Source organism: Archocentrus centrarchus, chromosome 1 (assembly GCF_007364275.1).
Source record: "Archocentrus centrarchus isolate MPI-CPG fArcCen1 chromosome 1, fArcCen1, whole genome shotgun sequence".
Lineage (NCBI taxonomy): Eukaryota > Metazoa > Chordata > Actinopteri > Cichliformes > Cichlidae > Archocentrus > Archocentrus centrarchus.
The window spans coordinates 13,931,577-13,945,274 of NC_044346.1; the positions used below are offsets into that span (position 1 = coordinate 13,931,577).

Sequence of the window (13,698 nt, forward strand, 5' to 3'; positions counted from 1 at the left end):
CTGTGCGTGTCCGTGTCAGTGCCAGTTGGCAGAAATGACTAATATTGAAAATCTTCACAAAGTGCAATGAAGAAAAAAAAAACCGTAACAAACTTGCAGACTTCAGCGGTTAATGTTATGAAAATCACGAAAGGCTTTACCGTCGCCATCACATGAGAGTCCCAAACAACGCCGCACTGAGCTCGGTGCCCTATTTCCAGACGGCTCCGTCTACCTGCGCTCTGAGCCCCTCCCTCCTCCTCCTCCTCCTCCCCCCTCCTCCTCATAGTCCCCCCCCGGTCGGAGTTTGTGTTGCACTCGTTGCAGTAGGAGGGTCCATGTGCACAGAATGACGTCGCTCTCAGCGCAAGTCCGACTCGACTCCTTCGTTTGTTTTTATTACTCTTCTTCTTTTTTTTTCTTTTCTTTTTTTTTTTTTTAGACCCACGGCCCAGAATCGGTAATCTGCAAAAATTACGGCCATAATGTGAGATTATCCGTCGCTGCCGTCCGACCCATCGCTGTCGTTCGTCCTGTCAGGAGCAGCGGCTCGCTGTTGAGGATTACTAGTGATAATACGCAGTAGACTTCTCCAGTGTGTCTAGCTGTCAAACTGGCAACAATGTATTGGAAAGAGTAGGGAGAGCACGCTGGCTGATATTTATTGACTTTGCTTTTGCGTTTCTTTTTTTGTCCTCTGGATTATCGCTGCCCAGCAACACAGCCACCTGACAACTCTGAATGTCGTAATTAAGGTAAGGAAGGACAGAGCCCTGTGTTTGACTGTGCAATTTTTTTTTTAATTGAAGTCTCTCTGAGGTGATGATGAAAAGGCAAGCCCCTCATAGTTCAGTCGGATAGCTGGATGCTTGCAGACGCTGCTCTTGTGCCGTGGAAGAGAAATCTAATAAGTTTAACCGGGACCGTTAACCCTGTGTCTGCTCCAGAATAAAAGTCGCCAAGAAGTTTATGTACTTTAGGAAATAGCCGCAATGATTTAGGACACTGTGAGTAGATTTTACATGCGTGCACTCACCTGTCTGCGGACAGTGAGGAATATGTAGTGCTGTCAGATTCTGTCTAAAATGAGACTTAAGTAATTTATACTTTGATCGTAGTGCACGTCCTTTCCGTCATTCAAAAGCTGTGCATGCGAGTTTCAAAACAAAAATAAATAAATAAAAATGGGGGGAGGTGGGGGGAACGGAAACAATAAAGCAAACAGACGGGATATTCGTTTATTTTTTGCATCTACTTTTTAAAAAAAAAAATTCTGCGCACACGCAAAAGGCAGACTTGTGCATGTCCTGCAAAGGCACAGCTATCGCGGCAGGACAGAAAGTGGGAAATATGAGTCTGACATGTGTTCGGTTTTTTCTTTTTATATTCAGTCTGTGCACATGTGCACGGGACAGCCTATTTTTTTGCGGGCAGCCGGACTAACTTTAACGCCGATATCTCGGCCGCTCTCGAGCTGCGAGCCCTCCGCGGACTGCACTGTAGCACGGAAAAATATAAATGACGGCCATATCGTCCAGATCGATACGTTAAATCGGTGCAATCTGTTGTTTCGTGTCATTTGACTGTTGCCAGTATTTTAAGTTGCTTTTGCACATAGCGGAGCCGCTCCGGCCGCCTAAAACAACATTTCAAGTTGTGTCGCAGCAATGTTGTGGCTGCAAGAGCAATAACTATTGAGTGACAGCTTTCGGGCCAATCCATGAATGGCCTGATGAAGCTGCTGGATTTCTGGCCGAGCTGGCCAATAGAGGCGCAGTAGAGGTGGGAATTTCAGAAAAAAAAAAAGAAAGAAAAAAAAAAAAAACCTAGGCGACGTCACGTAAAGATAAATTAACCCTTGCGGTCTAGTTTTCTTCAAGTTATCGCTACATCCCCTGTAGTTGCAGCGATAAGGTTTTTTTTTTTTTTAATCTTGTGTGACAGGAAATACTGTACAGATTTATTTTGGATTTTATTAGCTTTAACATGTTAAAATGTAATGTTAAAAAAAAGGATGTGTAAATAAAACAAACAGCAGCTTCACTCACATTTTTCAGTTCTTTTGCCTTGTTAGGGTTCACTGAAGTGGAACTTTCTGCTTTGGCATCTATCTGTAAGCAGGAGACTCTTTAGATATTAATGGAAATTTCATTTGCATAATCCTGAATATATAATTTAGTCTTATGTGGTCTCTCTCTCTCTCTCTCTCTCTTGAAAAGTAAATATGCTTAAAAAGCTTGCCAATTGAGTGCAGCTGGACTCAACTTTTTCCTTTTCTTTTCTTTTTTTTTTGCAATGTTTACTAGGTAAATCAATGAGCCAGCAATGGAGACCAAAAGATACCAAAGTTTCTTTGATGGAAATGACACAGAGAACAGATGGCCTCAGGTCCCTGGCACTATGGAGTACTGCTGCAGTACAGAGGATTCAAGTCTGACTGGCAGTGATATCCTGATGGACATAGTTAATGTCAACTGCCCTGCTGGAAGCCCGGCCGCCGACTGCAAAGACAACAATACAAAAAAGCAGGAGCAGCCAATGCTTCAGCTCAGCCAGAACCAACCATTTGTTCTCCCACACTTCAACAACTCACTCCATGGTCATAAGCAGGAAATGGACTCCAAGGAGCTTTCCAAGACTGTGGCTGAGTCTATGGGCCTGTATATGAATGCTGCCAGGGAAGCAGATTTTGCTTTTAACCAGCAAGGAGCCAATACCAGCCCAGGAAAGCTGTATCCAGCATGCGGGCGGCCTTTAGAGGAGAACCAGTGTGGTCCCACAAAGAGTCCCAAATTGAAGCCATTTGGTTTCCAGCAGCCTAGCACCACTCCCAGAGAATGCACCACGGGGACCCCAGTTAGCTCAGCATCTATGCTGGCCTCTTCTCTGTCCTGCAGTCCCCAAACCTCCAGCGCCATTTCCAGCCCTGGAGGCAGCAACAATATGGTGTCGTCTACCACCAGTCCTCCTACGTGCTTTGCACCTCTGTGCTCGTCTGTCAGTAGTCCTGTCAGCCAGACTTCGTGTGCTGCAACTCTAGCCAACATCAAGCGCAGGAATTCAGTCACATGTAGCCCTGTAGAGTCCAGCACAGTGGGCTCACCGCCACTCACCAGCCCGCTTAATGTCATGAGGTCTCCCATGTCCAGTCCTCAGAGTATGAGTAGTGTGAGATCCCCTCCATCCTGCAGTACTACATGTAACATTAGGTCCTCTGTCTCAAGCCCAACAGCTGGCAGCTGCTCTGGCACCACCACCATCAACAACAACTGCAACACAGTAATGCCCTCCATCTCCAGTCCAGCCACAGCGGGCACCATGACTGTCAGCAGCCCACAGAACCCCTCCTCTGGTGGGTTTCCTGTGTCCAGTCCTGCTGGTGGACTGGGTTTGGTGCAGAATGACACCAACAGCCCAGAAGCAGCGGGGCTGACCAGAGAAACGGACTTCAAGAATTTCGAGTTCCCTAAAGTAGAGATGGTAGACGGAGAGGTGTTCAACGTCGGCTTAGATCAGATGGGGATGGTTAAGTACATTAAGAACGAGCCTGGAACTGACTTCAGGAGCATGTGTTTAGGCAGCTCCAAATGTAATCCGAGCAGCACACCCTTTATCACACAGATTAAGAGTGAGCCAAACAAAAGCGAGGGATGTATGAATCAACAGCCCTACGGTGAGCAGTCACCATCGCTCGGTCTCTTCCCTGCATCTGAGACCACTTATCTGTCCCTGAGGAATAACATTGATGAATATAGTCTTTCTGGTATTTTAGGACCCCCTGTCTCCTCTGTGAATGGGAACTATGAGGCTGATGTGTTCTCCAACAATATCCTGTCTAAAGGGGTTAAGCAGGAATCCACTGATGGCAGCTATTACCAAGAGAATAACAGCATGTCCACATCCGCCATTGTTGGAGTTAATTCCGGTGGGCACTCATTCCATTACCAGATTGGAGCCCAAGGAACAATGTCTTTCACGCGGCACGACGTGAGGGACCAGACCAACCCTTTGTTGAATCTAATTTCACCTGTAACGGCGTTAATGGAGTCGTGGAAATCTCACCCGGGCATGTCACAGGGGTCTCTGTCAGCCAGAGGTGAAGGATATCCGAGTCAGAACTGCATCTCAGACAGCATGTCAAGGTAAGGAAGAAGAAGGTGTCTTTAGGCAGTCTCTGTGTGTCCCTGTTCAGTGTAAATATCAAATCAAGTTATCAAGTTTGTTTTTTTTTCCCCCTCTCTTTAGTCGACCTGTACAATAGTATGTCTCTCTGGAGGGTCCTGTAGATGGAGAGCCAATTTTTTTTTTTTTGTTTGCAGTGGGACTCATATTGCACAGGGGATTTAGGGCGTTTGCTTTGAGAAGTGCAAAATAATAACAACAACAGCGGGGCTTGGGAAAGGCAGCGGGAACCGGAATTAAAGGACGGGGCCCAGGTCATTGTTTTAGTAGCATGTGATCACAACATCGTCATCTCTGTTATTACTGCCCTGTGTTCTACTGTAAAACAGAGGCAAAGTTTGCTTCTTATCAGGGGCCTGTGTGCATGTGCAGCAACAAAATTTATTGGTCTGTTATCAGAAGGTCTAGCTAAGACCTTGTGTAATGCAAATATCTGCTTTTATGGGCCCCAGGCCACTGGGAGCATTATAAATTATGAATGATTGATCACAGGCTTTGGTTGCCAAACTGATGAAATAAACAGTTGATTTTTGTGGAGGGGGGTCTGGAACAAAACAAACAGGCCGAAGGGGGAAAAAATCTATAACGGCCGCCAATCTGACATAGTGGAACTTTGACACAGTTGTTGTGGTTCCAATGTATTCTACTGTCCTGGTTGCATGTGAAGGAGGTGAATTATCAGCATGATTAATAATAGTGAATGTCAGAGCCGTAGCCATAAAACACATGGTAATGTTGCTGAAAATACATTAATATATTCACCTAACAGTGACTGATGCTGCTGTTTATTTACAGTAAATCAGAATGGTCTGCGGTATATGGAGAATTTGCACGTATTATAAATGTTTTTAAATAATAGTGAGTGCCTCCTAGTGCTTTATAAAATACACTTTGCTATAATCTATTTATGCTCGGGGATGTCATAAATTCACAGTTTTTATGAGCTCAAGCAAAGACGCACTAAACAAAACCATAAATGACTTCCTGCTTACTTGGATTGCTTTTGATAAAAGTCAGACGCTTGCTGTAAGATAAGCGCAGCACTGTATCTGAGCCTCTGCTGGGATTTTTGATGTGCATTGCTCTGCTGTGTTTGACTGACCATGCCAAGCCTAAGCTGAGTTTGTGTTGTGATGTTGGACAGAATCTTGTAATAGACACATATTAGATCAAAAGTTTTCTTGATTGAATTTAGGGGGAAAAAAAAAACAAATAAAACAAACAACTTTGCAGATCTTGCTGATCGCTCTGCCATTTTCTATTTTCATTTTCTTCCGCTCAGTTCCTGTCGTTCAGATTGTAGGGAAAAAGCCAGGATAATAAAGTGTTTGATCCCCGGATATTCACTTAGGTCATTACTATCAGCTTATAAATATAATGTATAAGATTGCTGCTACATTTATAAGTTAATTGTTGCATTCAAAATTTACCTTAAGACAGAGGTGTCAAACATATGGTGTGCGGGCCAGAGCTGGCTCGCCAAGGGGTCCGATCTAACCCACTGGAAGTGAAAACTGTGGAGAAGGAGAGCAGTGCTTTTCACTGTACTTTGCACCAGGAAGCATCGTGTTTGCAGGTCGTTAAGACTGGTTCATGTCATGAGAGTGATCGTCTGGACTGTTAATTTCATCCGAGACAAAGATCTGAATCATCATCTGTTTTACAGCCTTCTTGCTGACAAAGACGTTAACCACGGCCTGTCATACGCCTTCAAAGTGAGGTGGTTAAGCCAAAGAGCCGTGCCGACGCACTTCTTTGATTTAATACGGTAGTATTTCTTTGTAATGACTGTAGACTAATGATGTGAAAAACTCAGAAATACTCTTGAAACTGCTCTTAAATTTCTCAGAATTCTGCTCATCTTCTGTTTTGTAAACGGATGCTTCGTTAAACATAAACATTTTGACAACGCACACTAAAAGAAAAAGAATAATTTGCAGGTGTGTGTGTGTGTGTGTTGTGTTCTATGGACTAAAATAGGTTTGACACCCCTGTATTATTAAAAGTTTATGTATTTATGATAACCATCATTCCTTAAAACCCAATTCACACCTTAGAAACAAAAACCTACATTCGCTCTATTGTCTTTGTGTAATTTTTGTTCTTGTATATGTTAAACATATATAGTAAGGCCTCTGTTTTCAGTGCCTGCTCCTGTGTGTGTCTGTGTCTGCATTTATTTATTCTCCATCTAAAGCATTTGACCTGATTATCTTATCAAAACGACTTGTCTCCTCTGTTTGACGTGCTTTTCAACTTCATCCGTACAGTACACACTTGTCTAGAAAGCAGATACTGCGTCTGTTTGTTTGTGCATGTGCTATAACAAGGCTTGCAGCTCTGAGGAGACTGATACAGGCCGTTACCTTGGAGGCGACCCATATGGCAGGAGCCAAAGCGATGTTGACGGGATCACTGCCACCTTGGTCCTAATGAGATCCAGCTTAGCCCTAATGTCAGACAGGATGACAGTAAGAGGTGGGCCACATGGCAGGCAGTCAGGCAGACAGGAAAGCAGACAGATGCAAATATACATGTGTACAGGCAATACATCCACACACACACACATACATACATATACATGCTGTATATACATATGTAAATGTATTAGGCAGAATGCAAGACTGATTTTTTTTCCTACTTTTAGTTTCCTGTTGAAATACTAGTGCTGCATTGATTGACAGCTATACTTAGGCATAAACACAGGCTTAGTGTATCCTGCCTGAAATTTGAAAGTGCACTGCAGGAAAATCTGTGGTACTGTCCAGCTTTTGGACTCACTGCATGGTGCCCAGGCCCAATATTTCATAGGCAAAAATGTTACGTAACCATTAAAAAGCACAACTAAAACTCTTTGATCCGCTGAAGCCTTGGATGACAGAGTGTTAAATCCCTTGGCTCTTTTTTCTCACTTTGGTTTCCTCTGTAAATGGTTTTAATTAAAAATGGCTGCTCATCTGAGCAGTCTGGATTACTTTGTGCAAAATGTTTTAACTTAGATTCAGAACAGAGGAAGAAGAAGGGAAAAAGGAGTCCTGGAATAGCTGCATTAATGCGATGTTGAATTTAAACCTAATGCTAAGATAAAGCAGGAGTGGCCGGTCGCATGTTATTAGAAGTTTGGATGCTGAGGTTTTTATTTATATTATAAAAATGTAACATTTCTGTATTTATTTGATTTGTGGAGGAATATTTTTTTTTAAAAGGAGTGCGCTGCAGTTTTGAAAATATATAAATATGGTAATGATCATAAAATGACCTACATTAGGGCTCTGGATTATATTTGCTCACAGCCTAAATCTCCAAATCTCTTTTCACCCTATTTAGGGCATTTTTGTGTTGGTTTTCACAGTAATTTTTCACCACATAGAATTTCTCTACAACTTGTCAGCACTAACCTTATAATTTCATAATCTGACAACTAGGAGCGAACAATGTATTTTTCAATTTAAATAAGCACTCAGTGAAACTTGTAGCTCTCAGCACAGCAACAAGAAAAACTGCTTTGCCCTGACAGACATTTTCATTGGGTTTAAGCTCGCAGCCAGTTTCTATAGCTCAAACGAGTGCTCGTCGTGAAGAAGCACCGGATTCGAGCAAGGAGAATGCTTTACGCTGGACTCTGGCCAACTCTCAATGTTCTGTAGAGGGATGAAAAGGCATACTCCTGAGAGCGCACTAATAAGGCTTTAATTGTATGTTCCTCCACTAAATTAATGGATGGAAATGATTTGATTAATTCAGACACTGCTGGATACTAATATCCAATTAAATCCCAACACCAGGCATGCACAGGGGCTCCCAGTGCATTATGGGTTCCCGACTACAAAGCGGACAGCTGTTTCTTTGGGTTGTGCAAAGGACGTTACAGGTGAAGGTGTTGGAGAATGGCTTTGGCTCTCATCTGTCCTGCCCAGCAGACATAACAGTGGAGCAAAGATATTGTCTTATATTGCATGCAAGTGTTTTAATTATATGTGCTCTCATGTGTGCAGCTGAATATTTAATTATATTGTAGTAATTAAGTGAAGAATATGATCATTTAACTGTGCTAGATATCGTTTAAAACACTTCTTCTGACAAACTTAAAGGAGCATGTTCAGTTTCCTCTGGTATTAGTGTTGCTCTTCCTTCATTGTGTAATAAAATGTAATGAATGTCAGGCTGCTTTAGCTTGTGTGTGTAGAACTTCTTGTTAGCTACATCTCAAGTGCAGATCTGACAGCCATGAGTATGAGTATTGTTTTATGCACTCATGAGCAAGATATGATTTATCACATTTATTTGGTGGTGGTTCTGTGTTAGACATAACTCCTCTTTACTTGTCAGTGACTGTATGTAACTAGCACATAATAACCTATAATAACTATGTAATTAATAAATTGGGTTTAGCTTTACAAGGACTGAAGATGCAGATTTTTACTGTCACACTTAGACAAAAAAAATATACAAATAAATAAAGCATGCACAATTTCAATTCTCATCAAAGAACGTCACGTTAAAATATATGTATGTATATATAGAAGAGATTAGTGAAATGTCCATTTTTTTTTCATGTTTCCCTGACACCCTGTAACTCACTAATAGCAGCTCACTATTAAGGGGCTCTCCAAGAATGTTAGTTATTTAAAATAAAAGGGTGCTACATTACGTAAAACCAATGTCGTTAAAATGTGCGAGCCACATACAGAAGGATCCTTTAATAAAGAGGCAGGTAGGCTGCCTACAGTCAAGATACACGTGTTTTAAATGAAGTGAAATACTGCATGTAAAAAAATAAAATATGCTAAAAAGCACATGAGTAAATCACTGTCTGTGTATGGGGCTTTTTTTTTGGCATCCTGCCTTCAGTGCAGCATTCAATTGAACTAGTCCTGCCGAGCAGAAATTAGCTGTCTCTTCACATTGAGCGCAGAATAAAGTAAGGGCGCAGAGTAGTGTAAATAGGTTTAGACTTTCAGCCCGTGAATAGTATTAATAATATAAAGCGGTGGGATACTGTGGCTTGTGGATGCAAAATGGATTTTCAGTGTAATAAGATTTGTTAAGTCAAATCACCTTTAAATATAGACCACACAAATATGAATCCACACAGTGTTTGTCAAGCCCACAGACATGAAGCATTTGAAGCATCAGCACTATGTTACTGCCTGAAACCATACTTTTCATGGCAATATTATATACATATTTAACCCCACACCTTTTTTAAAATTATGAACGGACATAAATATAGATGCAATGTAAAACAAATTAAATAATGTCTGGAAAAAAATGAACAAAATACCTGTATGCAGAAACAAACTAATGAACACATAGAGACTACAGTTCTTTCGGTTCTTTTCTGTCTTCTGGGTAGCCCAACACTGGTTGGTGTGGGTGGATTGGAGGCTGTGTAAAGCAGAGTCGAGAGGCAGCATTCAAGGTATGAATAGTAAGAGCTGGTCCAAGTGGTGAATTCAGCTGTCTACAGTTCTTAAAGCCTAAAAATGTAGCCTTAAAAATGAAGGTAAAAGCTCTCTGTGAGGCATTTCAGCACAGTAAAAAAAAACTTTAAAGAGCAGGGAAAAGGTATTTTATAGAGCTTGGGAGTTCTCGGTAAACGAATTACGAATGTACAGATCTTGTATGTTGATAGTAACCTGTGTGTTTATGATGCTGTTGGCCTTGATCTCTGTGTAATAGTTAACTGTTGGATAGGTCTGTCTTTGGAAGCAGTTTTCCTCCTCAGTTTGGTCCAGTAGTGTTCATTTAGCTTATAAGCTTTGAATAATTTTCACCAAGTTCTTCCTGATTGATTGGGTGTCGCCCGAGCAATTCGAGAACACGATCACAGTTATTTAAGGATTTTGAAGACATTAAATTATCATCAGCTTGGCTCGGCAGCATTGTTTGCCATTTTAGTCCCATCGCAGCCAACTATTGAAGTGCTGCAGTTGCTCCCAGCTGCTATCTGTCCCCTGTGTGTGTTTTGTGTATTTTTTTTTTTTTTCAGGCTGTGTGAACCGTGTTTTCAGCAGCAGCGGCAGGCAACTCTTTTCCACAAAAAAAAAAAAAAAAACTGATAGGGCAACTGCACACTGCTTTTTTAGGGCAGTCAGCAGACATAAAAAAGTAACCTACTAGAGAGTACAGTGGTGCATTTAGCTGCTGAATAGTCATATATTTTCTCTCAAGTGTTGGTGCATACCAAAACAGAGCTAAAAGGGAGTGAATCCTGGGATATATCATATCAAACCAGTGCTCATTTGTTTGATGTGTCTGTGTCTGCTGGCTAAATTGGTCATTTTTGCTAAGAGGTTCACCACAGCAACTTTATAAGGTGATAATATGTTGGTGTTATGTTTACAGCTTGTCGTGCTGCCCAAACTGTATTTATGCTGCTTTAAGGGGAAAGTAATGGTCACCATTAAAATGTAAAGAGGTGTATTCTCACCTCTGTCAGCTTTATTTTCCTTTCTACAAGATTTGGTTTTGCAAGCAGCTCTGTAAACTACACGGCATACTCTGCTTTCTTTTTTCCAGCGCTCCAGTACGGTAATGCTGAATCCATTTGTCGACTCCTGCAGGAAGAGAATAGTTATATTAGCTAAGAGTTTAGCACTTTTGCCTTGACTGTAAAGCAATCTTAAAAACCGAGCTAAGGCAGGTATAGAGCTGATCAAAAAATATCCAACCTTATCTTAACAAGCATTGCCGTGAGGGTAAAGTGAAAGCCAGCTTTCTTTCCAAGCTTTTATGAATGGATATGTTTTTTACCTTGTGCTACAAGAGCGTAGGAGTAAATGCCTACAGTGGATGTAATCTTTTTGAAAGAACCCAGATGATACTGTGCTGCACAATGGTCGGATGCTTTTGTTGCATAGAAAAGAAATCATGTTAAAAGTCCCCACTCAGCCTCTCCCACACAGCCATGAAGGCTCAAACACACACACACACACACACACACACACACGTACAAGTACACAACACTGCCGCCATGGCCGCCAACAGCAAGAACAACAGCACACATTCTAGGCCGGACTTGACACTCCAATAAAAGTGTGGTTAATGCTGGCCAAGGCTCCTGGGATTTCAATGCTTGTCTTGTCCTCACTTGAACTTCTTCCTGAAACACAGTCTGGTGACAGAGGGCCAGATTTCCGCTAGGCCAGTCCTGTAGTTGGGGATCTACTCTCTATTACCTACGGCTGACATTTCCTTCTGTTGTTGAGGTTATTAACCAACTGCATAAAGGAAGTGGAAACTAAATACCAGAGCTGCAACAAAGCATAGTGCATGCTTCTGTGTGCTGATGAATGCCCCCCGATTTTTGTAGCGTGCTGCTGTGTGAGATGCTGTGGCCGTCTTTTGTGCACCAAGTACTTTGTTTACCTAGCATGCAAGAAGTATCGGTGATTTCTCACAAGTGGTCTTGAAGATCTCCTGAGTCATGAGCCTTGCGGCTCGGTTTGGTGTATCAGTAATATACAGCAACTACAGGAAAATATGTGCATATTAAATCACAAAGTATAGAGATTAACTGGTCATAAGAGCCTATTGCTATTGTCATAAATAAAAAAGAACTGTTTGCTGAGATAAATGCAAGCTGAGGTCTAATTCATTATTTGGATATTATTCATGCAGTGCTATAAAAACCAATTAGATCTATATTTCATTTTTGGTGGAGAGGATGCTGAGAGAACCCATTTCAACTCACTCTCTCAGCATATAATTGTCTTCCTGTTGTATCCTGATATATTTGACTAAGCAAACAAGGCATGCCTTTATCATTCATGTTTAATTAGAGCTTGCCCAAGTATTCATGCCAAAGTGCTTACGTTTAAGCCCGGTGTTTGTCTTGTCAGTTTCTCCATGGAAGGGATGCCATGAAGGAAGACACTTCCAAAAAATGTTAATTGTTCAGCTTGAAAGGTTCCCAAAGTAGGTCATGCATAGTTGGCTCAAATAAACTAAAGTGTGTTGTGGAGTTGGTGGCCGGGGGGGCTCCTGGGCATTTTACATAACACTTTCATTCTTCCCTGAACAAAAAAAAAAAAAAAACACACACACACACACACAAACATAGACACTCATACGAAGCGCATCTGCTTTTACGTCAGCAGAACTCATGATTCAGAAAAGTGTGACTGTGTCTTAGAACCGTAACTTTGTTGATAATTTTACATTCACAAATACAAATTTGAAAAATCCGACTCAAAAACAGCAACGAACATGGGGTCTTTTCAGTAATCCTCATTGCTTCCAGTGAGCCAGACCGTTGTAATTTTTTTTTTAAAGTGGTCTTGAGCAATATTTCTTCAAGCTTTCTGGAGGTCTTTCAAAGTTTATTTTTGGACATTGGCTGCTTTTTCACTCATTTTCAGTCCAGTCCTTGTAGCCGACCATTTTCAGATGAACTTTTTTTTTGTTTGTTAATCCACTACACACTGACCTATGAATCATTCAAACATAAAAAAGGCATGTATCTCAACCAGTGTTTTGCCTTCACATAACAGACAACTTGGCAACAAACCAGTTTTAATAGGCACTTACGTGTTACGGGCAGCCTGCTCCAAAAACACATAATTTGCTCCCATTTCTTTCTGTTGAATCTACGAAAAAACTGTTTGGCAGTCATAAAATAGTATTTTTGCACCAACAAGGTGATTCCCAAAAAGCTATTAGCTGGCATATTTCAGCATGGTGTGCAGTGTGTCCTTAAAAACATATGAGGAAACTGGACAAGTGGAAGACAAAAGAAGTGGAAGGCCTAAAAAAAAAAAAAAAAAAAAACTGCCTACAGCAGATGAACAGTATCTGAAATTCATTTCCTTAAGAACAAAATGTCCACCAAAGACCTGACTCTGGACCTGAGAGATGCATCTGGACCTTCAGTTGATCCATCTACTGTTCACTGAAGCCTCATCAGAAATCAGTTGAAGGGCGGCTGTCGAGAAGCCATTCTTAAAGAAGGGAAACAGGAAGAAAAGGCTGAGGTATGCCACGTTTTTGACATTTTTGGGTCAAATTGTTGTCAGTATGTCCGGAGGAGGTCAGGAATGGAGCACAATCAGTCATGGATTGGCCTCCCCAGAGCCCAGACCTCAACACTGTTGAAGCTGTGTGGGATCATCATGACAGAGAACAGAACATAAGAAGAAACATCCAAAGAAGAGCTTTGAATGTCCTTCAAGAAGCCTGGAGAACTTTTCCTGAAGATTCCTTAAAGAAATGACAAGAAAGCTGCCTGAGAGAGTTCAGTCTGTGTTGAAGAATAAAGATGGTCACACCAAATATTGACTTTCTTACTAGAATTGTTTTTATCTTATATACTGTATTTTATATGTTTGCATACGAGTCAATAAATCACTGCACCTACTTCCCCCTTTTCCTAGCATTGAGTGGTTTGAGACTTTTGCACAGTGCTGTGCATTTAAATTACATGTGCTTTTAAATTCATATTCAGTAATATGTGAAGCACTGAATCATTTAACAAACTGTGTACAAACGTATACTCTGCATATTCTAGTAATGTAACTACAAGTAACCAAGTAATGT

The 13,698-nt window shown here is 41.3% G+C and overlaps 1 protein-coding gene across 5 annotated transcripts in view; it reads left to right on the forward strand.

The window, feature by feature from the left end:
- Positions 1–314: 314 nt before the first annotated feature.
- nr3c2 (nuclear receptor subfamily 3, group C, member 2) overlaps positions 315–13,698 on the forward strand; it is a 93,643-nt gene continuing 80,259 nt past the window's right edge. For 4 of the 5 annotated variants that reach the window (XR_004020681.1, XM_030742654.1, XM_030742645.1 and 1 more), the window contains exons 1-2: positions 315–734; positions 2,286–4,121. Coding sequence is in view for 4 of the 5 variants with exons in the window: in XM_030742654.1 (XP_030598514.1) it covers positions 2,305–4,121 (1,817 nt within the window). In the remaining variant the exon portion in view is untranslated. Of the gene's footprint in view, positions 735–963; positions 987–2,285; positions 4,122–13,698 lie in introns of those variants that run through there. The other variant, XM_030742636.1, reaches the window with a different exon arrangement.